The sequence below is a fragment of the Protopterus annectens genome, chromosome 6.part1 (assembly GCF_019279795.1).
Source record: "Protopterus annectens isolate FY-2018-M chromosome 6.part1, PAN1.0, whole genome shotgun sequence".
Classification (NCBI taxonomy): Eukaryota; Metazoa; Chordata; order Ceratodontiformes; family Protopteridae; genus Protopterus; species Protopterus annectens.
In genome coordinates, this window is record NC_056738.1 from 351,705,883 (window position 1) to 351,733,382 (window position 27,500).

Consider the following 27,500-nt stretch of genomic DNA (forward strand, 5'->3'; position numbering starts at 1 on the left):
CACACGGGTGCACTCTTCTCTCTCGCTCGCATGGCCGCACACTCTGTCTCACTCTCACATGGGCCCACTCTCTCTCTGTCTCTTGCATGAGCCCTCTGTCTCTATATCTCGATCGCATGGGCCCTCTCTCTCTCGCATGGACCTACTCTCTATCTCTTGTTCTGTTACAGGAGTGCCCTCTCTCTCCATCTCTTAGATGGGTGTTTTCTTTCTCCGTGTCTCACATGGACATGCTCTCACACATCTCACCTGCTTTCCCTCTGTCTCTTGTACAGGTGCTGTCTTCCTCTCTTGCACTGGTGTTCTCTTTCTTCCTGTCTTGCATGTATGCTTTCTTTCAGATGTCCCACTCTCCCTCTGTCTCCATCTCACACAGGCTCTATCTCTCTCTTGCATGGGCACCGTCTCCCACATGGGTCCTCTCTCCCCCTCTCTGACATGGGTGCTGTCTCTCTCACATGGTCCCACTCTGTTCCTCATGGGTGCTCTCTCGCTCACATAAAACCCACTGTCTCTCGCACATGGGCGGGTGCTGTCTCCACCCCCTCACATAGGTGCTCTCTGTCTCTCTCCCTGTCCCTCTTTCATATGTGCACACTCTCTCTCTTGAATGGGCACTCTGTTTCTTGCACAGGCATGTGCTCTCTCTCTCTCTCTAGTACAGGTGTGCTCCATATCTCGCATTGGCACTCTCTGTCATACAGGTACTGTCTCTTCTTCTCTTGCATGGGTACTCTCTCACACAAGCGTGCTGTCTGTCTCTCTTTCCCTCTGTCACACACTGGTGCACTCTCTTGCATGTGCATGCTCGCGCTCTCTCACACGGGTGCGCTCTCTCTCCATCATGGATATTCTCTCTCCATCACAGGCACGCTCTCTCTCTCTCTCTCTCATGGGCATGCTCTCTCTCTCTTGCACATGGGTGTACTCTCTCTCTCTTCTTCTGTCTCTGCTGCAGTTTCTGTCTCTTGCTCTCTCTCTCTCTCTCTGTCTCTCATGGTCACTCTCTCACTTGCGCAGGTGCTCTAGCTCTATCTCTATCCCCTTACCTTACCCTGCTCTATCTCAAACCTATGTACTCAGTACTATTTGTACTATGGATACACTTACCTTTGTCACACAAAACACATTCACCTAGAAACATGTTTGCTTACTCATTCATTTGCAATAACTACATTTCATTACATTCTGTTGACTAAAGCAGCATTCAGCCAAATGTAGTACCATAGATATATATATATATATATATATATATATATATATATATATATATATATGTGTAATATCATTAACAAAGACATTGGGAACCTCCAAACACTTGGCCCGACTCAGTTCGGCTTTGTTAAGAGCAGAACATGCCTACTAAAGCTGGTTGACGTCTTCGAGACAGTCACCAAGGCCATAGACAAGGGAAAGGTGGTTCACACAGCCTACCTTGACCTCACCAAGACTTTCGACACTATTCTCCACTCAGGTATTACAGAAAAACTCACTAGCCTGAACATAAACCCCCTCCGTCATGAGATGGGTTGCCAGCTGGCTTACAGACAGAACTCACACAGTAAGAATAACAGGCTCCAAGTCCAACTCTAAACCAGTCACAAGTGATGTCCCACAAGGCTCAGTCCTGGGACCCCTACTGTTCAGCATATACTTCTCAGAAGTACAGGCAAACACAGGAGGACTATGGCTAACAAAGTTCGCCGATGACTGCAAACTGGGAGCCATAATTGACACTCCCGCTGACACAGTCATCCTCCAAAAGGGCCTTACTGAGATGGACACCTGGTATCAAAGTCATGGCCTCAAGCTGAATGCCAAAAAATGCATAGTCATCCCATTTGGGAAAAACAAAACACCCACGAATTACCACATAGGTGACAGCCCCCTTAATACAGAGGAGGTAATGAGATCTGGGGACCCAGGTAGATAGTAATCTCTCCTTTGACAATCATATTGCCAAAGTAGTTAGGAAATCCTTCTGTGTGGCCCATCTAATTACTAAAGGGTCCGCATCTAGAAATAGAGGTTATAGTGCCCCTCTACTCATCGCTCATTAGATCCATCATAGGGTACAATGCCCCATTTGGGATGTACCTCACAAGACACTTCCAGCAGCTGGAAAGACCACAAAAGTACCTCACCAAGAGAATTACTGGCCTCAAACATGTCCTATGCAGCCCGACTGAAAAAACTCCGGCTGTACTCAGTGGCATATCACTTACTCAGAGATGATCTCTGCCTGACTTACAAAGCCATGTCCAACTCAGAACTGATGGACATGCTCCACCTAAAGAAATCCAAGTCACTGCGAGGCACACGCTCTAGTGAGCTAAACCTCGCACAGCAATAAATAGAACATGCTGGATGGATAGATTCCTGTCACAGAGATTCTCCATACTTTAGAACAATATTCCAAATTACATTAGGCAGAGCCCCTCACTAACGCTCTTCAAGAGAAACCTTGAGTGGATGGGTAACAGAAAATACACCCCTGGGATCACTTCATTGGCTCTGCTTGACAGAGGATCAGTTAATCAATGGGGCGATGAAAGCAGACATACACTGGCTAGGCTTATAAATGTCCTCGGGCAGATAGCCTAGTACCTACCTAATGGTTTTACTACATTTGGCTGAATGCTACTTTGATTGACAGTATGTATATATATATATATATATATATATATATATATATATATATATATATATATATATATATATATATATATATATATATATACATATACATACACATGTACACACACACACACACACACACATATGTACATATTTTATGCTTTATATACGTGAGCCATTAGTAAACTGCTTGTAGCATATACTCTGTAATTGTTATTACATGCTTACCTTTATTGTAAATTTAAAATGTTATGCAAAAAGCGCAGAATTAATTCCGGAGGGATAAAAGTAAGCCAACAGGTTGAACCCTTTTCTGCTGAGGCTGCTGATGTGTTGATTGTGCTGGGGATCTCACAAACTTAACAAAATGTACTTTCTGTGATCTTTTCCTATGCCAGGGGTATGTTTTGAACAGTCTTCAAATTACAGCTTGAGAACATTTGGTAAAACTGAATTCTGAAAACCATTTTCTCCAAGTTAGGGATGTATTATTAAGGAATACACAAAAAGGCCACTTCCTATATCTTTTCAGTGCCAACTGTATTATGGATAATTTCTAGTTTACTCTTATCAGACATTTGTGTAAGAGAAAGATTCTTGTCCTTAAAACGTTTCTCCAGGCAAGCCAGAAGTATGATTTTATGATCAAAGTAATTTGCTATAAGGAAAAATGTTTCATTAAACGTGTCTTAAACTCTTGTTGTCAGGTACACTCAATTCAGGAGGAAGACAGTTTAGCAGATGTGACCCCTATGAGCAGGCCCCGCAGTGCAACAGAAAAAGGCCGACCAGCATCTATGGGCACTGATAAAGTGCTCGACCTCGCAGGTAAACAGCTTCTTTACTCATGCTTTGCTGTATTATCAAAATATGACTTTTCACATTGGAAATAAAGTAAAGCAGGCAACTGGATTTCTTTTTCAGGGGCACAATGAATTAGATGTCTTTTCACTTCCTTTTAATGATGATGTCATACAATGGAGTAGTGACTGCTGTCATTGTCAGATGAGGATTTGGTAGTTCACTGTAAAGATCGATACAGGGGCCTTTTAGGTTTCATTATATATGAATGTATATATACAGACCTCCCCCTGCAAGTCTTAATATCTGTACTGGCTATGTGATAGGACCTCCAAACCAAGACTATGCTTGGCAGATGAGTAGGCATCATGTATACTGATCGGTTGCCCTGTTCCTGTCTTTTAGATAACTGTCAATTTTAGATAAGTTCGCAGTTCAGAACCTTGTATATTAACGTTGAAAACATGGAATTTGTTAGCATTTTAATACTGATTGGCCCACTTACCTACTCAGTAGATGTGACACTTCTGATTTTGCCTGGACCCATGAGAACTGCTTCATGAGTAGACCATAAATTGTTGAATTTGCACAGTCTGATCCAGTGAGTCCATAGTGAAACATTATGGAAAAAGGGCTGTAACCCATGGAGTGTTTGTGGTAAAAGCATTTAACAGGAGAAAAAACAAGATTCATGTATAATTTTGAGCAGAGGTAAAAAGGCAGACTTTGAAAGGTTTATTTAAAGAAGTACTGGACACTAAAGAGTTTATAACAAAAGGGCTTTATGGACTGGTGGCTGGGATTGTAATATTGTGTTAAAAAGAGAAGTTATACATATACCAAGCATGGTAAATGTGAAGGGGAATAGGGATGTTGTAAAATACTGGGGACAATCCAAAACATGTTTCTTTTGTGAAAAAAAGCATTTGATAAGTAACTGTGACAACAGAAAATATGTTTGTGGGGAAATGAGACATGCAAAAAATGTGAATTGAAATGTTATGAATGTAACAAAATTAGACATTTATGGGTGGATTAGAAAAATGAAAATAGTAAAGAAAAAGAAAGGGAAGAGAATGAGCACAGAGGACATTTTAGAAGTAGAAATTGAAAAAAAAATAGAAAAGAAAAAATAGAGGATATAGAAGCAGGTTCTGAAATAAGTGATGAAGATGACAAACTGGGAAGTAGTAAAAGGGAACAATAATTATGTTGGTAAAAAAGAAAAAGTTCAAAGGGATAAATACAAAAGAAAGAGAGAAAATGGATAAAAAGTGATATATACAGCTAAAGATTGGGGCCTGGTATAACGGTTAAGGTGTTTGACTTAAAAACACAAGATACAGTGTTTGAGTCTCACCTTTAGGAAGTCAATTGGTTAGGCTCAGAATGGCCTGTTAAGAAAGCTAGCCTATTAATTGGGTATGAACTTAATGAAAACATGAATCTAAGGAAAAGGTAAAATGAAAATATTAGTGTGCTTTCTTTACATATGAATAGTGTTAAGAATATAGTAAGTAGAACAGGAATTTTGGAGTGTTGTAAAATGTGGTGTAGATGTAATTATATTAGAAGACACAAGATTGGGGACGGAGCCTAGATGGCTAACTGGTAACAGCAACTTCTATGAGCTCCACAATCTAATACCAGAATTCAGGAAAAGAATCATTTTTATTTTTCAAAAGTAGTAAATTCTTATTAAGGAACCTCAATTCTATAAGAATTCCAAATTTTGTGCATTTTTATCAAAAATTTCCTGTCAAACTGGAGATAACTTCTTCAATACAGAAATGAGCAACTCTTAAGTCTTCACACTCGAACTTCACTGAAAAAGGAAATTCAGCTGTCAGCCACACTACTTGAACTATCTGCCAAAATGGACAGATTTACAGACAACCTTGAAAATCTAAAAGTCAACTGTCAGAAACGGGCTGATCCTTAATGAAATCTTGCAGCAGCAACAATCAAAAATATTGGATATGGAAACTTCTCTAAGTGACATAGAGGGGAGACTCAAGAAAGATGAAACTCACTGTGTATCTCTTTTACAGCAGAATACCTGGCTAATCAGTAAAATAGATGATTTAGAGAACAGAGAAAGGAGAAATAACATGAGAATGTTGGGTCTTCCAGAAAAAACAGAAGGTGAGGACATTATTTTATTTTTTAACTCTTTGCTTCCAGACATATTAGACCTAAAGGAAGGTCTATCAAATGGTATAGAAAGAGCACACAGAGCTACAGGGAAACCTATTCCTTCTTCTTCCAATATGTCTCCTAGATCTATTATTGTGAAATTCATGTCTTATTTAGACAAGGAACTTGTTCTCAAATCTGCCTGGAGAAGTCATCCATTGACAATATAATAAGAGTCAAATTAGATTTGACAATGACTATTCTTCAAGAGTCTTGGAACTAAGGAAAAAAACCTGGCCTTTTATGAGATTTTTGAAACAAAATAAAAAAAAGGCACAACTTGCTTTCCCTGCAAGAATCAGAATCCTTTATTCAAATGACATAAGAACATTCAACAATGTCGAAGAAGCTATAACTTTCATGAAAAACAACATAACTGCAATTCCTGAAGACATGGATTGGTCATCTTCCACCACTTTAAAAAGAACCTCTGAGAAAAGTAACTGGACTGATATGAGAAAGAAGAAATTGAAAACTGATCCTAGAAGCTCTGGAGTCACTACTTCTCTCAAAGCATCAACTACGACTTGATTTCACTTCTATTTATTCAAAAAAGTATGTATTTTTTTACCTAACATACACCTATAAGAATGTTTTCTTACATTTTCTGATTGAACTTTACTAAGATTACATCTTATATTTCATGTGTTTAGACTTCACTAATGGTCCTTAATATAGCTACTTACTAAGAACCCATATAATAATAGCTTGTTCAAGTGACACCCTTGATTTTTGCTTCATTAGCAGCAATTAAATGTATGCTGTATGCATTTATACTTTATACATTTCTTAATTTGAAATGTTTTTTGATTTTTAAATACATTTATTACATTATTTTATAATTTAGACTTTAGTAACTACTCAACTCAATTTTAACGTTCTAACATTACATTATGACTGTTTACTGTCACTCTTGTTTAAAATAATCTCGCGCTAACAAATCTCTTCTTTAAAATAGAATCTTCATAATTAACATGGAAGCTCTCATCCTAAAATATAGGAATATGAAGAATTAAATGTTTTACACACAGTTATAGGTAGGTTAAACTAAATTAACCTCACCTATTATCAAAATAACTTGTGTACTATCTATCCCACACATTTATATCGCATAAGTATATACAGCTTTATAGTTGTTACTGACGAGAGCTTCCATCTCACATTCTCTGACTTCACTTGTCTATTCTGATTTATTAAACAGTCTGATTAGTTGAGATTTTTTCTTTCATATTATTTATTTACTAAATACTAATGTCTTCTATGGTTAGAAAATGTGTCAGTTTTTAGGAAGGTGCCTGTCTAGATCAGTTCGTGTTATACATCAGTGAGTGCACTGTACGGATTTACACCATCGCTTTACTGTTGAGTCGTGCACTGTTTAGTTTAAGGATGTATGTTTGGCCAGGCTAGTTTGTAAACTTAGAGATACAATAATGAAAGTTCTGTATATTTGCTGACGAGGATAGACTCTGTTGTGCGATGCATGTTTTTACAGTTATTTCTGTCAACTGCGCAAACGATGCTGTGGGGAGGGCTGAAGCTCCTTGAAGATTGATGGTGAACAGTGCCCGTTATGAGATTTGACAGGTTAGTTTACTGCATCGTTGTGTTTCATGATTGCTTGGGATGGTGAAATATGTGAACAGATTTGTTCCTTGTTGGGCCATGGGAGAACTCTCAATGTACTTGTAGATCTGTTTTTACGTGGTCTATTACATTGCTGACCCTTATTTTGGGTGCTTTTCCGTTTCCGGGCAATGGATTCAATACACTAGCGAGTGCTTGTGGTGATCGCATAGCAGTTGCATGGGGCAGTTGTTTTGAGGGGGAGAGACATTGGCATGCTGCAGAGTTTGTCTGGTTTCTGTGGGAATGTGGACGATCTAGGAGCATGCAGTGAAAGTAAGTTAGTAAATTACCCCTTTTATTCATTTTTTGAGAATAGTCAGAAAGGATGTCTAATTTGGGGGTCTGTGTCCCTCTGTTTTGTTTAGATTGCCCAGATCTCCTGCAGTGGTGGGATAGCAGATATACATTATGTGTTGTGTAGTGGCTTGCTATGAGGGAATGCGGATGTGTTTGGTGCTTACAGGTAGGCTGTTAGTGGTTCTTGGGGTACTCGATCCTAGAGCTTCCTCCGTTTAAGCAGCCAATGTCCCTTCTCTTGGAGATGGAAACTTTAGAGCTAGAAATCTGCTCAAATTGGTGCGCATGAGTGCAAAAAATAGGGTAGCTGGTCGCTGTTCTGGCGTTTTATTACTTTATAGTTGTGTGGTTCAACTCTTGTGTGGATGTCCATTCAAAATAGTTGATCTGCTCCTACCTATACCTCTCAACTAATGCAGATTTTGTTTTGGATTTCAGTTGAGCCTCTTAACTTGTCATGATAGTAGTGGCTTAAGATCAATGTCATTCTTTATTTGAAAGCTATAAAGTGGTATCATTCAGAACATGTATGTTAACTCAGTCCCCCATCCTGTCAGGTTAATAGATGAAGTGTCTCCGATTATTTTTAAATTTGCACTAAATTTTTTTGGTTATGTTTAAAGCTGCTAATTACTATTAAGTTATTGTAATGCTGCTAGTTTCTAGCACCCTGCATGCAGCTGTTTTCACAACAGATTTTTGTTCTCAATTTACATCAGTTATGCACCTCAGTAACATCTCTATATATAGACTTTGTCATCAGTTTAAGTTCTCTATAGCCAGTACTATTTGCCTAATTTGTAAGTAAGTGAGGCTGGTGAGTCTTTAATGTTGGCTGAGGTTTTATCCAGTTTTTTAATGTAGTAGAAAAGAAGTGTGTGTGGTATTCACATCACCAGTAGCGATCACTGTTTTTCTTACAATAGACATTCTATGAAACAACAATGCTTTTAGTGTAGGAAGTGAAGGGAGTTGGTCTAAATTAACTATAACAGATGATTAATGGGTAAATTAGTATTTTGCTTTATATTTATTTAAAATTATAGACAAGATTAAATGCATAGTAGGCAGAAATAAACTTGCAAGTATTGATTCTTAGCTTATACTATATGTTTGCAGATTAAAACTATCTGTTTAGTTAAATTTCTGATCCAGATTTCTCTATGGGTTGTGTTTAGCAAATTTGAAATGGGTTTTAAAAATATTTACCTTTTAGATGACAGTAAATAATAAAGATATGCATAACAACTCAGTAGAAATATGAAACCGTAGAGAATATAAATTGCCATAATTCTGGAATAAGATGCTTATACTTTCAATTATAAACAATACTTCATATCTTTTTTGATTTGGGTAAATTCATAACACTAGTATTGACTACTTGTATTCAATAACTTAAGGCATTTTTTTTGCGTATAGTACAATGGAACTAATACAGAATTTTGATTTGTTATTGACTATGCTGTTAATCACTACCCAAAAAGAATGTAAGTAGTATTATTTATAACTTAGTGAACTAGTACATTACTAACTTTATTATCCTTGTATTAATGAATATTGATATTGAGGAAATCTGTGGCTGCTGATTTATAATAGTTCTTCAATTGTCCTATTGATAGTTAAAAATGAAACTCTTTACACAGTGGAAATAATGATGCTTTACATCTAGTGTACTTTATTCTGTTATGCTTATCCACTAAGCAATTTTATAATCTAAATATGCCAGAAATGAAATTGGATAAATATTTTTATTTTAGTAAATGTGATGCTTCTATATCTGGCATACTTCATTGAGTCTACTGTGTGTAATTTGATTATAGGCTACATTATTTAAATATTAAAAGTTTACAAGTTTAATTCCCACAATATGTTCAAAAGTATAGTCTTTTTATAGTATAGTGGACTCAAAAGACAGAAGGGATTTTCTTTGTCATCATTAGATACTTAATTTTAACTCTAGTAAATGAACTTACTTGTACTAACTTTGTTAATGACTAGTATATTCTTTAATTTGAAATAGTTATGGCATTGACAAAGTAGATATGGAAAATGTATGTATTTGTTTATTTATGCATCTATTTATTTATTACTAAACTATGACTATTTTATTTGGTTACAGTATTTATCATTAAATAGGTTTCAACAATCATTATACCTAGACTTTCTTTCTACTTTGAATATTTTATAACTTAGCATTAATGTTTTTATTATATGAAATCTTCCTCTGTTCTATACACTTACAATTACTTAAAATTGTATTTGCTCCCATTAACAATTGTTTTAAATAAGCTGTTTCTATTACATCAGTTTTAAATCTATTTCCTTTATGTATTACAAATTTCATCTATTCATTCAATTCTAACAACAAAAGTGGATATATAAATACATTTTAGATCTCCTATTAACTCATACTGGAGCTCAGACGTTATTGTCGTTGATCACTTTTTGTTTGTCATGAAGGTTAATCTGTTTGAACTTATATGTTCACTCAGATTAGAAGTGCATGTCACTTCATGTTGGTTAAAGTTTTCAATAAACTCTTTATTAATATGGTTACTCTTACTTATTTTTTATTCAGTATTCAAATCTTCATTTTATAGGCCTATCTCTAATAAAACTTTATACAGTTTGTTAGGGAGAACTAAACTAACTATTTCACACAATTTTTTCTAGATAGTTACACTCTTTATTATCCAGTCAATACCAAACATGAAAACTTCAATTAACTCACAAGAAAGCCATACTTGATGGATTTAACCTTACTGTCCTTAAATGTTAATGGATTAAACAATCCAAGGAAAAGATCCAGTTTCCTTAGATACTTGAAACTAAATAAAATTCAGGTTGTATTTATTCAAGAATCCCATCTAAAATCAGATGATAACTTTAATTGGAATCCATTGGAATATATAAATCTATCTTGCTCATCATACAAGAAAAAAACAAGAGGAGTTTTAATACTTTGGAGGAGAAACGTCATCATTCCCCAAATTATTTATGAAGACAAAGAAGGTCTTATTTCAATTGTAATAATTAGATTTAATAATAGAATATGGACACTTGTTAACACCTATTGGTTTCCTGGTATAGGGATAGGAACTGTTAGGAAACATTTAGAACTAATTAAAGTTTATAAGGGTATTTTGATTCTAGGGGGAGACTTCAACTGTACTTTAGACATTTCTGAAACCTCGAATAAAAAGCACTTCCGTCTTACTTCTCTAGGAAAACCTCTAAGAAATTGGTGTGAGAACCTAAATCTAATTTATACCTACAGTTATAAAGACCCTAATTCATTATCCTTTTCTCATAGTGATTATAGATTTGGCACCCAAACCAGAATTGATAAACTTTATGTATCTCAAGATTTAAGTATGAAAATAATCAACTTTTCTATAATCCCTTGCCCCTTTTCGGATCATAATTCACTTGTTTTAAAACTTGAAATTGATTTTAAAAGGTTGGTCTTCACAACAAGGATACCAGCATACATCGCCAAACTACCACAATTCAAGCCATGGTTAGATCACGAAATTCAAAACTTTCTTGACATTAACCAGTCAAATGATATATGTTTGACAATTCTCTGGGATACACTAAAAGCTTACTTATTTGGTAAAATTCTAGATTGGTTTAAAAATAAGACTAAATAATGGGAATCAGAACTTCATAATATTCAAAATACGCTTATAATTATCAATAAAGATAATTTACAACATTCAAAAACAAAAAAGAAAACAATTACATACTTAAATAAATACAATGAAATATTAACTCATAAAACAAATTTGGCATTAGAAAAACTAAATATCAACTCACACTTAATGTTGCCCAAGCATCTACATAATCTTTCAATGAGAGTTAAGATAAGCCCTCAGATAACAATATTACAAAAATCATTCATGAAGGTAGAAATAATAAAATGGTATCAGACATTAGTGATATTCTTGAAGCCTTTAAATATCATTACTCTTACCACCAACTCAATAATTCAGCACAATTTCAACATATAGATGTAGATAAAAGTTTACTTAAAAATAAGTAAAATTCCAGATGAACTAAAATCTGAGATCTTAAAACAAATTTCTCTTAAAGAAGTTGATAAAATTAAAGAAAGCAAAAATAATAAAGCCCCATGGATAGATTGAATTATAATGGAACTTTATAAGTTATTCCCTCCCTCAGCCATCTCAGTTTTCCATAAAGCCTTAAATGTAATCCAAACCTATAATTTAATTCTTCACTCTTGGAAATATTCCCTAATCCCTCCTATATTAAAAGAAAATAAAGATCCAAAACAGTGTAGTTCCTATAGACAAATTTCCTTGCTAAATAATGACTACAAGATATTTGTATCCATTCTTGTAAATAGAATTTAAAAACCCTTAACACATTATAAATTGTGATCAGTCTGGTTTTATTTACAATAGGCACACTTACGATAATATTTTAAGAGTACTGTCCCTTATCGACATTTTAAATAGGGACAATCGAGAAGCTCTTCTAATAACCCTCGATACTGAAAAAGCTTTTGATACGCTGAAATAGGATTATCTCTTCAAAGCTTTAGAAATCTTTGATTTTCCATCTCATTTTCTTACTTTAATCTATATAAAAATAATCTTGCGTATGTAAAACTTGGCCCTTTTACTTCAGAACCTATTAAAATACTCAAAGGTACAAAGCAAGGCTGTCCTTTATCACCCATTTTATTCGCTCTTGCAATAGAATTATTTGCTATTACATTACGCCAAAACACAAAAATTAAAGGTATAGACATTTATGATCAGTTTCATTCCAAAATCATGCTCTTTGCGGACGATATACTTTTAACTCTGAGTGTCTCACAAGAATCTCTTAAAGAGTTAGATGATCAGACTGAAAGGTTCTCTGATAGCTCAGGTTTATGTATAAGTGAATCTAAACCTAATTATATGCATTTAAATTAAAAACAAAATTATTTCAGAACTCCAGTCCATTTAATAGGAAAACAGGTCTCTTCTATAAATTACCTAGGAATTATTATTGATGACAATATTAATAACTCTCTCTCTACAAACTATAAAAAAGCTTAAATACCATAAAATTACTCACTGACAAATGGAATAAATTATTCCTAAAGTTTGAGGATAGTCTTCAATTAATAAATATGGTATTATTACCAAAACTAAACTATATAGCTCAAGCCATTCCAATGCTACCTAATAAAAAAAATATTACAAGACGTAAATAAAATTCTTTTAAATTTTCTCTGGTTCCCAAAACAAAACAAGATAGCCTATGCTCACCATATTAGACCCTGGGAAATGGGAGGAATTAATTTTCTAGACTTAGAGACATATATTAAGGCTTCTATATTCAAAATAGTTTTCAACTGGATAGACCCAAAAATTTCATCAGTTTGGAAATCCCTTCATATTTTTATTTTTTTAAATGAGAATAAACTCACAAAAAATACTCTTTCAAATGATTAAATATATTTTGGAAAATATGTCTTGGTTTACAATTTAACGTTTCGAAAACCAACTAAGTCTTCATAAACTACATCTACAACTCATTTAGATCTTTCATAAACTCAAACTTAGACATTAAATTATGGTGGGAACTCTTAATTCCTTTAAAAATAACTAATTTTTTTCCCAACAAATTACATGAAAACATTGTAAATAATTGGGAACTAAAAAATTTTACTTGTTGGCAAGATTGTATTAGGAACTCATCAGTCTTAAACATACAACAAATAATAAACACCTTTGATATTCCAAGTTCAGATTGGCTTATACTTCAGAGCATTTTATTTCATGCTCAAAAGTTATACAGAATAATCAATAATTCCTCCTTTAGTTCTGAGCCAAAATTAATTTCCATTATCCAAGAAATGGTTTATAATAATCATAATTGGTCTAATTTAACCTCATTGCGCTATAAAAACGTAATAATTTACAAAGTTAATCCAGAACAAAACTTCTGGAACTTTATTACTAAAGGTCATCAGATTAACCTCTCCTCTGAAAACAAAATTAATTTATTGTATTCTATTAAATTAACTTCCAGTCTACAAGCTTGGAAGATTTTTTCATGGAAATTCTTACACAGGGTGTTTTACACCCCCAATAGGATAGCTAAAATGGACTCTTCTAAGCAATGGTTTTGCTGGAGATGTTCTCAGAATTGTAATGCTGATTGGATTCATATTTTTTTTGTGTGTATCAAAATTAAAAAATTCTGGGAGGAGATTGGAAATTTCCTTCAAGCTGTTTTTTCAGATTCCTTCATACTAAATCCATGATTTTTCTGAATTTAACTGAAACAAATGTTATGAGCAAAAATAATTTGTATCTACTATTGACTATACTAACAATTGCTAGAAAATGTATTACAAGAAAATGTAAAACTTCATCTGAACCCAACTTTCAAGAATTTATGACTCTACTAGAAGAAACAATACATATGGAAACAAAGGTAAAAGAAACCAGAATCTTCCATAATAAATGGATCAACAATCCTTGGAAGAAAGTTTTTTTCTCTCATTGAAACTTTAAAGATCTCCACATCTTCTTAGTACTTGGAGAAATTATACTGATGTTTTTATTATGTTTAACTACCTCTCTCTACTTTTAAGTTATTCTCATTTATTTTTCATATAGGCCATATGTACATATTGTATATAGTTTATTTGTTTCATTTGTATTCTAGTAGAAATTATATTTTGTCTTTTTGAAAATAAATAAAATATTTGGAAAAAAAAAAGAAGAGAAGATTTTTTAACAAATAAAGATTACAAACAGAGAAACTATGGGGAAGAAAGATAATCTGGAATTTGGGAAATGAGAGATGCTCCGGAATAGCTGTATTCTGCAGAAATACAGTAAAGATAGATGTAACTTTAGCAACAATGGGAAGATTAACCAATGTAGATTTAAAATGGAAATAAGTATATAGAATTATAACATTATATGCTTATGCAAACAGTAAAGAAACGGAAAGCTTGTTTCATCAGATTTTAGTCTATGTAGTGATGTGATGTAATAACAAGAGAGTTTAACTGATTTAATAGGCAAGCATAAAAAGAAAGGAAATGATAAAAGAAAAATGTTAGAAGTTACATGATGTGATAAGTTAAAACTTTGGGATAAAAATGTTATTGACTTATAAAAGGGGCAATGTATAGAACTAAACTAGATTATTTTGTAGTATCAGAAGGTTAAGCTATAGGAGAAGAGGTAGCTAAAACAGGAGTTTCTGATTATCTTTACAGTATGGTTGGAGATAAAAGAAAACAAGGAATATATAAAAAAAGGCAAAGGAATAAAAAAGGATAAATGAGAAAGATGAAATGAAGAAGGAAAGAGATTAGTAATACAGTTATGGAAATGTATTACTATTAAACCTTTTATAAATATTGGTCTGGATGTTTTTTATAGTGGGAATATGATGTGAGAAAGGAGATAAAAAAAAATATAAAAGAAATTAAGATGCATTGGAAGATTTAGAACATGATACAATTCTTTTTCTTTGTCAAAATATTGTTTATGAAGGAAATCAAGAAATACAAGAATCATTATACAAGCAAAGATATTGTTGCAAGGAAAAAGTAGTAGTATTGAGTTATTTAAGTAGGTTAGTAAAGTAAGATGATAGTGTAATGAGAGAAATAAAAAATGTAAAAGGAGATATAGAACTTGGGAAAATATTATAAATAATATAGTACAATATGTACAAAAATGTTTTAAAGAAAATAGAAGGTAGTGAAAAATTATGGAAAGTAAAAAAGTTAACAGAGAAAAGAGAATAGAGTTGGAAAAGGATATTTCTTTAAATGAGCTAGATAAATTATTAGGACAAGTAAATGTAGATTCAGCTGCAGGCTCAGATGCAAAAGGGTATGAAATGTATAAAAATTTGAGACTGGCCAAAGAATATTTTTTAAAGATTTAGAATGAAGGTTTTGTGTATAAAGAATTGTGTAGTGGAATACTTAAATTCATATAGAAGGAAGATAGAAGAGAATTAATAAAATGGAGACCAATAGTACTGAATAATAATTATAAGATCTTTATGAAAATAATGCATTAGAGATTTGAAACTAAAATGGAAAATATTATGGAAGATGGCCTGTGTAGCTTGAAGGGGAATTCTTGTCAGGAATTATTAATGATAAATAACTGTGAATGATATGAACAGAAAAGTGAAAATTATGATAGGTGACCGTTAGGCATTTGGCACAACTGGGCATAAAATCTTATGGGTAATAATGAAATAATACAATATAAGTGAGAAAGTTAGGAAATTATGTATGTCAGCATATAGTAATAAAGTAAAATACTTGTAAATGACTGGTTAAGAAAGAGGTACCTATGAAGAGTGGTGTAAGACATGGATGCCCCGATGCGTTGTATACTCTCTGCATTAGTTATGAATGTTATAGTATTTGAAATAAATTACCAAATAAAGGAGATGGGTATGTAACACCTAAAGGATTAAGGATTCCAGTTCTGTTAACATATGCAGTTGACATTATACTTGCAAAAAACAAAATACGGCTAAAATAAGTAGTTTTCACAAAAGACTGTGTAGAGATGCTAAGGATGGCTTTAAATAAAGAGAAAAGTAAAGGTTTTGGTGATGATGTAAAGATTGGGGGTATATGTTTTGCAAAGAATGAAATTTCTGTGTTAGGAATAAAATTTGGGAATAAAGACGCAAGTAGAATTTAGTGGGAAAAACAGTAGACGAAATAAAGCAAAATGTCTTTTCTGGAACATACAAGCTATCATTCAGAAAAAAAGGGCTCTTAATAAATTCAGTGCTGACAGGAAAGTAGCATACTTAGTAAGTGTATTTATGTTGCCAGCAGTATATGAAAAGGCATTATTGTAGATATATATTTTTCATTTATATGGGGTTCTAGATTAAACCCAGTAAAAAGAGGAGTTTTGTATGTAAATAATAAAGGAGGAGGTTTAGAGTTAGTTAACCCATTGGTATACGCTGCTTCATTAAATTTGTACAAAGTGTTAAACTGGATAAATGAAACAAAACTGTATAAATATACAGTATATATACACTATACCGTCATGTATATATACATATATATATATATATATATATATATATATATATATATATATGTGTGTGTGTGTGTATATATATATATATATATATATATATATATATATATATATATATATATATATATGGTACTAATAGCAGTGTGGAGAGAAAGGCATATCCCAGATGACTAGAGAATAAGGGTACAAGTGGCAATGTACAAGAACAAAGGGGACATCCACAACTGTGGGCAGTGCAGAGACATCAAACTCCTACCACATTGCAGACATCAAACTCCTGCCACATTGTATGAAAGTTGTGGAGAAGGGTGATTGATAAATGGATATGCAGAATAATAATGTAAGATGGGAGATGAGCAGTTTGGATTCAGATCAGGATGCAGCACAATTGACCCAATGTTTGCATTGAGACAGATACTTGAGAAGAAGCTAGAGATGAAGAGAGAGTCCAACTGGGCATTCCTAGACTGGAGAAAGCATATGACAAGGTCCCAAGAAAGCTGTTCTTTGCAGTACTGCGGTGGTTTGAAGTCCCAGAAACATTGGTAAAATTAGTGCAGGCTATGTACAAGGACACAGTGACTCAAGTACGAACAGTGTTCTGCCTCACAGAAGGGTTCCCAGTGGGAGTGGGTGTGTACACTAGGGTTCAGCTCTGCTGTTCATACTTGTGATGGACTACATTAGCAAACAGTTTGGATAGGACAGATTAGCAAAGCTGCTGTATGCAGACGATATGGCAGTACAAGCAGAGTCTGAGCTAGAACTTCAACAAAGGATAGGAGAATGGCATTGGAAGGCACATGGCATGAAACTAAGCACAGATAAGACAGTAGTAATGGCAGCAAATTGGGGAAATTAGAAGAAGCCGAGAATAGAGATAGAAGGGAAGATAGTGGAAGAGGTAAACGGCTTCAAGTATCTGGGAAGGGTGGTTGAGGAAAAGGGTAGTCTGAATGAAGAGGTCAAAACTAGAATCAGAGGGGCTCCAGACATCTGGCATAGAGTATCAGGTGTAGTCTATGACAGAAGAATGCCAAATAAGCTGAAAAGTAAGGTGTACAAGACAGTGGTGCGACCAGTACTACTGTATGGTATAGAAACCTAGGCAGTAAAGGCAGAATAGTTGAAGCTAGAGGTGATGGAAATGAAGTGCCTGAGAAAGGTGGTAGGATGCACACTGTGGGACAGATGAAGAAATGAGGACACAACAGCAGAAGCCAAAGTAGCTCCAATAGCAGAAAAGATCAAAGAGAACAGATTACAGTGGTTTGAGTACATATGTTGAAAAGCAAAAGACAATCTGGTGAGAAAGATTTGGGACAGACAGGAAGAAGGTAAGAGGAAGCGAGGACATCCAGCAAAGAAAGGTGATGGATTGTGTAAAAGAAGATCTGCAACAGGCAGGAGTGTGGCACTGAGAGTTGGCGACAGTTAACACGATACCCTGACCCGTGTAGAAAAAATGGGGAAAAAAGGGGGGTTGTTGATGAAAACTGTATAAATATAAGTATGATAAATTTTGGGGTATGGTAAAAGGAGTAAAGGAGTGTATAAATGAAGAAATTTTGCCAAGAAAAAAATATTTGTGTGGAAAGTAAAAAACGGATGATATAGAAAAAGATACAAAAGTATGGTATAAGAATGTAATGATAAAATACTGCTATGTAAAACCATGGGAAAAGCTAACGGATGAAAAATTAAAGCTGTACAAATAAGCAAATGGTGTAATCTGAAAGTAGAATGTCAAGATTTTTTGTGGAGACTGATAAATAGATAAATTGCCAGTAAAAGGAAATATACCATATAAAAAGAAATGTGACAGAATATGCTTACATTGTCAAGAAGAAGAAATGACCGAAAAAGTGTTTTTGAAATGTACAAGAGTAAAAAAAGTTATGGGGAAAACTATTTAAAGAAGATTTTTTGAAGATATAAACGAAGTGGATAAAATAAGTATGTATATGATTAAATATGGATATTAGTCTAGAAGTAAAGAATATGTTAAAAATATTTAAGTTATTTTAGATTATATGGAGTGAAAGAATAAATTAAATTTTTAATGGTAAATGGATTTTAGAAACAATATTAAGTAAAATCAGATGCGGCGGCCACGGTGGTGCAGCAGTTAGCATTGCCACCTCACAGCAAGAGGTTCTCCGGTTTGATTCTCAGCTGGGGTGCCTTCTGTGTGGAGTCTGCATGTCCTCCCTGTGGTCGCGTGGGTTTCCTCCGGGTGCTCCGGTTTCCTCTCACATCCCAAAGACATGCTCTAGGTGGATTGGACACTCTAAATTGGCCCTAGGTGTGTGTGTGCATGTGTGTGCCTTCTGTGGCAGGTTGGGCGCTGGGCTGGCAACTTGACAGTGTAAAACTCCACTGCCAATCTTGAAGCAGACAGGTGATCCGTTGTGGTGACCCCCTAACCAGGAAAAGCCGAGAGAAGAAGATGATTAAGTAAAATCAGATGGTGGTTATGGAAAAAGGAGTGGGGTCTCGTAGGGATGAAAATTTAGCATAATTGTAATGATAATTATGAATGTCTAAACAGATTTGTATATTTATATATTTGCCCATATGTAAATATTTTGTAATTGAGATATTTTTGTATATAATGACCTCTATTCCTTTTGATACTTGCCATGGGATATTTCACATCCACCTGAGGTACCACCAACTCAAGCAGATGGGGCCTTGGTTTAGCATCTCATCTCGTCTGAAGGACAGCATACTCAGGAATGCAGCATCCCCATATGCTGTATTGCCGTGTCAGCAATTGAGATACGAGGTGTGAGAATAGAGCCTACAGCCTTCCACAACAAAGGCAAGTAGGCTACCTGTTGTGCTGCTGATACTGTTAATATCTTTACTGAACTATTGCAGCCACTTTATCAACTGTGAAAACACCACATCTCATCATGATAAAAAGTAACAGTAAAGTATTCCAGTTTGCTTTCCACAAATGCACACTAGTCATCCAGAAAAAGACTATCTTTTTAATTTAATCAACTCAACAAGCTTAGTTACTTTTATCCACAGCCATTTCCCAAGCCTAGCAATATAGCTACATTGTTGAATGCATCTTTCTCAGATGTTGTTGTTGTCTTTCTGCTTTTCCCGGTTAGGGGTCGCCACAGCGGAACTCCAGTCCGCTAATGATTGGCAGTAGATTTTGATGAAAGCTGAGGTGCCAGCTCGACGTTCAACCTTTAACGAAGGTACGCCCATTTACACATGTCTTTCAAACGCCCCCCCAACCATGGGGAGGGCATGCAGACTCCACACAGAAGGCACTCCCCACACTCCAGCTGAGAATCGAACGGGAGAACCTCTTGCTGTGAGGTAACAATGCTACTGCTGCACCACCACGGATGAGCATCTTTCTCAGATGGTCTGTATCAAAAATAATAGTAGTAGTGATCAAAGTCACATATTTCAAATTTTGTTTCACACAAGCATGGTAGCCAAGGTATTCCAACTCAGTTCATACACACACACACACACACACACACACACACACACACACACACACACACACACACACACCATTAGTCCTGCAAAGTCAAATTAAAGACTGTTTAAAAATGATGAGATAAGAATATAAGAAATATTAACCATCTGATAATATATGCTAAGTCAGTATGCACAATCTTTGCAGAAGTCAGTCTTTTCAAAAAGTCCACATTAAAAAAAAACATTACTAATGCAGAGATTGCTGTTGGCAAACAAGTAAACATTTAAGTGCTTTATCTACAAATACACTGCCTGCTGCCCTTGAAGAAAATGCCCATGTTGCATTAAAAAAAATGCTCTGCTGGTGATATTGCCAAAACACTAACTGAGATAGATAAGCTATGCAATAAGAAATGGCTGGCAAGCAACAACAGGTTCATAGTAACTAGGCATGCTGTCCAGGAGACCATGAAGGAGCCTAGTCAAGATTCCCAGTTTCTCCATACACTGTCTGGCTAAATGACATTCTCAGTGTCACACAGCAGATAAAAGTAGAAAGATTCAAACCTTGCATCCTTGTCACAGAATGCAGCTCATTAACAAGGTGAAAGTTTAGTCCTCTGTGCAAACAGCCAGAATAACAGTTTTTAACTAAATACAGAAGTCCATTATGATCAAATCTTGTAGAGAAGACTATACCGCAGTAATATGCAACAATGACTGCATAATGGATGCTGAACATCAGACAGTTCTGATCATCACCTTAATTAATGCCGACTGTATGACCTATCAAATGCCAACCCCATTGTGGTTGCTGGAGGCTATAAAGAAGGTACTGCAAAAATATATTACTGAACTGCAACATGTTTAGACTATATTACAAAATCCAAGACTATTAATAAATTAATGCTTCAATGTGCAGTGAATAAAACAAAAAGACAAAATGAAATGCTGCAGGAGCTTTTGTTCAACAAACGTCAGACATATTACTGCATACAACATATATTTTTCGGGAGTGAATGCTACAGCTTATTTTTGATAACCATATGCCTTCTCTGTCACCAAGAAGAGCTATTCCCTCTGTCATCATTCAGTGCAGATGTCACCTGCTTGAATGGCTGATAATGCCATACTGTTGCCGCATAAACCACCAGAGAAAATAGAGCCTGACTGTATGGAGCCCTATGCACTGTGTAATGAACCAGACCTTTGCTAACCATACCAATATCCCATTACTTGTCTGTCTCTTCCCAATTACCATATACACTGTTTAAACCTGTAGGCGTACCTACAGTTTTCTTCTTTCCATTTACAATTATCACAGAGATGTGGATTTCATTTAAAACCTTTATTCCAGGTTATACAGGAAAAAAGCCATTTTCTAAACAAAAAACTCTCACACAGAAAATGGGTTTGGCATAAGAAGCAGTAAACTCTTCCCTTAAAACTTATTTTGGTGAAAATGTATTAGGCAGCCCATTAAACTACAAGAGACATGCTTGGATTCATGCTCATATCATATAAGGAAGTACTGATAAGCAGCTATGTGAAGGGTGCACAAATTCAAAAGACAAATCTGTAACACATTTGCTAGCAGCCTGAGACAGCCCACTTGACACATGTTCCTTTTCAGGAGCACCCAGGAGGTACTACCAGTGAGGTAACTTGGTCTGAGTCACAAAAATCCCTGTACTACAGGAAGCATCTCTTTAACAGCTCATACCTGTACTCCATCTGCAGTAAGTTATAAACTGCTGTAGCTAAAAACACAATGTATTTCATACATGCGTGCCTGCAAAAAAAAAAAAAAGCTAAATTAAAATATGTTCATAGTTAAAAACCTTATGCTGTTCGTTTTAGTCACAGCTAAATAAACACACTGTCAACTTTCAGCAGAACAAAGTGCCCAAGGGTTACAGTAAAAGTATGTGGCTCATACGGTGATTTTCTTATTTACTGCAATCAATTTCCTTTCTTTACCCCATAACTGGCTTACTGACCAGGGGACTATTGAGGAACCCAGCACAAATTTCCAGTTGCCCCAAAGCACTGTCTGGTTAAGTGACTTGCCCAAAGATAGGGCAAACATATGAGGCAAAAGCAAAGATGTTACGCAGAGTAGCAGTTGGTGTGGTGTATTAAGTCTACTGCTCCCTGTACCCAAGGTACAGGGTTTAACAAGTGCTTAAGATAAGGGCATTTTACACATACATTCACACTCACACACACTCTGACACACACAAACACCGTCTACATTCACCAACCACTAATACTTACTGATGCATGTATCTGTTTGCAAAAATAAATAGCCAAAAAAAGACTCGCTTCTTGTCCAACTAGCTGTTCTCTCTACCACACTTTCACTGTAAAGATGGCAGAAAAGAAATCCTGTTCTTCTTGCATTGTAAACAAGTAAAAAAAAATTGCATTTCAAATCTGTGCTCAAAGAAGTCTCTCTCTCATTGGCTCAAAGTCTGAGCCAGTAATAGAGATTACAGACGATGCTCTCGCACACACATTATTGAACGAAGCAAAGCAAAAGCAGTAAATATATAATGAGACAGCAAAGCAGTAATTCTTTTTTTTATTTATATATTCATGGCTAGCCTGGGCTCCACAGCCAACACTAGGAGTGAGAGAGAGAGAGAGAGAGAGCGGGAGTGAGAGAGAGAGAGCGGGAGTGAGAGAGAGAGAGCGGGAGTGAGAGAGAGAGAGCGGGAGTGAGAGAGAGAGAGCGGGAGTGGGAGAGAGAGAGCGGGAGTGGGAGTGAGGGAGCGGGAGTGAGAGAGCGAGAGCGGGAGGACGGGAGAGAGAGCGAGAGCGGGAGGACGGGAGAGAGAGCGAGAGCGGGAGGACGGGAGAGAGAGCGAGAGCGGGAGAGAGAGAGAGAGCGAGAGAGAGAGAGAGCGGGAGTGAGAGAGAGAGAGAGAGCGGGAGTGAGAGAGAGAGCGGGAGTGAGCGAGAGAGAGAGAGAGCGGGAGTGAGAGAGAGAGAGAACAGTGAGAGAGAGAGAGAGAGAGAGAGAACAGTGAGAGAGAGAGAGAGAACAGTGAGAGAGAGAGAGAGAGAACAGTGAGAGAGAGAGAGAGAGTGAGAGAGAGAGAGGGAGTGAGAGAGAGAGAGAGTGAGAGAGAGAGAGAGAGAGAGCGGGAGTGAGAGAGAGAGAGAGAGAGCGGGAGTGAGAGAGAGAGAGCGGGAGTGAGAGAGAGAGAGCGGGAGTGAGAGAGAGAGAGAGAGCGGGAGTGAGAGAGAGAGAGCGAGCGGGAGTGAGAGAGAGAGAGAGTGAGTGAGAGAGAGAGAGCGTGAGAGAGAGAGCGTGAGCGAGAGAGAGAGCGCGTGAGAGAGAGAGAGCGTGAGCGAGAGAGAGCGCGTGAGAGAGAGAGAGCGTGAGTGAGAGAGAGAGAGAGAGAGAGAGAGTGTGAGCGAGAGAGAGTGAGAGAGCGGGAGAGAGAGCGGGAGAGAGCAGGAGTGAGAGCGAGAGAGAGCGGGAGTGAGAGAGAGAGAGCCAGAAGGGGAGTGAGAGAGAGAGCCAGAAGGGGAGTGAGAGAGAGAGAGAGGGAGAGAGAGCGGGAGTGAGAGCGAGAGAGAGCGGGAGTGAGAGCGAGTGAGAGCGGGAGTGAGTGAGAGAGAGAGCGGGAGTGAGTGAGAGAGAGAGCGGGAGTGAGTGAGAGAGAGAGCGGGAGTGAGTGAGAGAGAGAGCGGGAGTGAGTGAGAGAGAGGGAGTGAGAGTGAGTGAGAGCGGGAGTGAGAGTGAGTGAGAGAGGGAGTGAGAGTGAGTGAGAGCGGGAGTGAGAGAGAGAGCGGGAGTGAGAGAGAGAGCGGGAGAGGGAGTGGGAGAGAGAGAGTGTGAGTGTTAGTGAGAGAGAGAGAGTGGGAGTGAGAGGGAGTGGGAGTGTTAGTGGGAGAGAGAGTGGGAGAGAGAGAGTAGGAGTGGGAGGGAGGGAGAGGGAGTGAGAGTGGAGGGTGGGAGAGTGAGAGTGAGTGGGAGTGAGGAGTGGGAGTGGAGTGGGAGTGAGAGAGTGAGTGAGAGTGAGTGTGAGTGAGTGTGTGAGCGAGTGTGTGAGCGAGTGTGTGAGCGAGTGTGTGAGTGAGTGAGTGAGTGAGTGAGTGAGTGAGTGAGTGAGTGAGTGAGTGAGTGAGTGAGTGAGTGAGTGAGTGAGTGAGAGTGTGAGTGTGAGTGTGAGTCTCCCTGCTGGTTATACAAACAACACTAGAACAGCACAATATCCATATCAAGCTAAAATCATGAGATTTCACTTAAAAAATAAATAAATAAAAATTTCCACTTAATTGCATTACTGTCAGACATCGAGCAATGTTGCCAACAGATTTATGGTAAGTTATTGAATGTTGTATTTCTACTGACTGTATCTTCTGTTTCTCTACAGCATTACGTCATTCTCGAAGTTCCTTAACTGATGAGTCATTATCTTCTCCACAAATGTTATTTTCTAGTGGTGACATGCTATCAGAGGTAAGAAATAATTTAGGTTGTTTACAAAGCATTTGATAAACACAATGTTCATCATAGTGCAAATGCAGATTTTTGTTTAAAACTGAGACAACTTTTGACATTTGTCAGAATTAATAGAACTTGTCTGTCTGATAAACACAGCCATATTGCTTATAACTCCTGTTGTTTATTTGCATATTAAGCCAGAAATTAATCAATAACAGGTACTGATATTAAAGCACTATAATTAGGCAAAGCACCACCGTTTGGTAGGAAACCAGTAGACTTAAATCACTTGAGTGAAGAAAAGTATTCCAAGAGATGGTTTTTGATAAATGCAGTGGATATAAAAAGTGTGCACGCCCCTGTTAAAATGCCAAGTTTTTGTGATATAAAAAAATGAGACCACAATAAATCATTTCAAAACTTTTCCCACCTTTAATGTGACCTAAAACCTGTATAATTCAATTGAAAAACAAATCTGTTAGGGGAAAAAATAAAAAACGTACAATAAGCCCATTGCATAAGTGTGCACACCCTTAAATTAATACTTTGTTGAAGCACCTTTTGATATAATTACAACATTCAGTCGTCTTTGGTAGTCTATCAGCATGGCACATATTGACTTGGCAGTATTTTCCCACTCTTCCCTGCAAAAGTGCTCCTGATCTGTCAAATTGCGAGGGCATCTCTTATGCACAGCCCTCTTCAGGTCACGCAACATATTTTCTATTGTATTTAGGTCTGGGCTCTGGCTGGGCCATTCCAAAACAGTAATTTTCTTCTGGTGAAGCCATTATTTTGTTGATGTGGATGTATGCTTGTGATCATTGTCATGTTGAAAGGTGAAATTCCTCTTCATCTTCAGTTTTCTAGCAAACGCCTGAAGGTTTTGAGCCAAAAGTGACTGGTATTTGGAACTGTTGATAATTCCCTCCACCTTGACTAAAACCCCAGTTCCAGCTGAAGAAAAGCAACCCCAAAGCATGATACTGCCACCACCATGCTTCAATGTAGGGATGGTGTGCTTTTGGTGATGTTAAGAGTTGTTTTTGCACCAAACATATCGTTTGGAATTGTGGCCAAAAAGGTCAGCCTTGGTCTCATCAGACTACAACATATTTTCCCACATGCTTTTGGGAGACATCATGTATTGTTTTGCAAATTTTAGCCGGGCCTGGATGCTTTTCTGTGTAAGAAAAGGCTTCCATCTTGCAACCCTACCCCATAGGCCAGACATATGGAGAATACAGGAGATCACTCATGATTGGCAGTAAAGTTTTTATGGTGTCTGACAGGTGATCCACTGTGGCAACCCCTAACTGGGAAAAGCCGGCAGAAGTTGTTGTCATGTAGTACACAACCAGTACTTGCCATAAATTCCTGCAGCTCCTTCAGTATTGTTGTAGGTCTCTTGCCAGCCTCCCTGATGAGTTTTCATTTCGTCTTTTCATCAATCCTGGAGGGACGTCCAGTTCTTTGCAACATCACTGTTGTCCCATATTGTCTCCACTTTTTGATGACTGCCTTCACTGTGTTCCATGGTATATCCAGTGATGTAGAAATTTTTTTTGTACCCTTCTCCTGACTGATACTTTTCAGCAATGAGATCCCTTTGATGATTCTTTGTAAGCTCTCTGCGAACCATGGCTTCTGTAGCAGGCAACTGAGTAAATGTCAGGAAAATCCTACTAGGACAGCTGACCTTTATTTGGGGTTAATCAGAGTCTCTTTAATTGATGGCAGGTGTGTACCCAAGAAGACTGAATGTTGTAATTAAAGCTAAAGGTGCTTCAACAAAGTATTAGTTTAAGTGCACACTTATGAGGCCAGTTTATTGTACGTTTTTTTATTTTTTATATTTTTCCCCAAACAGATTTGTTTTTCACTTGAATTGTACAGGTTAATAGGTCACATTAAAAGCGGAAAAATTTTGAAATGATTTATTGTGGTCATATTGTTTATATCACAAAAACCTGGCATTTTAACAGGGGTGGGTACACTTTTTATATCCACTATAAATGCATAGATAGAGACGTTTTTGGAGGTGTACACCATTACTTAGTATGTGTTGTATTTTATGACCTTTATTTGTAGTTGTCATCTCTGACGTCCTGATTCCTATTTCAGTATATTTTTTAAATGAATACTTAATTGTTCCATCAACTATACTTAATTACAAAACTCAGACTTTCTTGTGCAATTTAGAACAACTCTGTAGCCATGGTGCTGTTATTGAAACATTTACAGCTAGTGAGTGTACTGTTAAGTAAAGGGAAAAAAGGCAACTATAAATGATTTGTCTTCCAAGTAAAAGTTTTTCAAATCAGTTACCACTATTTCAGTGAAAAATACTTCCTCAAGCATCCCCTGAGACTCTTATCTTGTGTCCTCAAATGGTGTGCTTTTGTTCTACTATTTCTGACTGCATCCAGTAAGACTTATACATTCCATGGTTAAGGTAACTAATGTAGCTATTATATCCTCAGCATGCTTCGATAATATACATATTGAATGTTTGAAGTCTTTATTTTTATGCTTCTGGTAAAGACTGTGCAGCACATTTGCTAGTGTCTTTTGTAGAATTCAGGGTATAGAAAGAAGGCTGTTCTAGGGAAAGGCTTTACTTGTAAATATTTTGCATTTAGTGGGATTAAGTTGGAGTTGGGTAGCGTAACTTCTGTTAGTACAAGATGTCTCTTTCACATTGTTCATGCAAATGATGATTTTGATGGAATGGTTTACTTCACAGCTATGGTTATTTTTTCCATGACATTTGGGGATGTTGGAGGACACTACTAGCCTCTTCCTAGGGAGATTCTGTTTGCAGGCTGGAATGACAGCATATGCAGTGCGAGGAATACTAGAAGTCCAAGTCTTACTTTTGGATTCAGATTTATATATGATGGGTCACTGGTCTACCAAAGTTATTTATTCTTGAAGTAGAATAAATGTTTATCTGT

At 36.5% G+C, this 27,500-nt stretch overlaps 1 protein-coding gene across 1 annotated transcript in view; it reads left to right on the forward strand.

Annotated features, from left to right (window-relative positions):
• Positions 1-27,500, forward strand: part of CDC42BPG (CDC42 binding protein kinase gamma) — a 1,192,486-nt gene that overhangs the window by 1,149,217 nt on the left and 15,769 nt on the right. The window contains exons 35-36 of the mRNA XM_044075379.1: positions 3,345-3,465; positions 24,473-24,558. Coding sequence (XP_043931314.1) covers positions 3,345-3,465; positions 24,473-24,558 — 207 coding nt within the window. The remainder of the gene's footprint in view (positions 1-3,344; positions 3,466-24,472; positions 24,559-27,500) is intronic.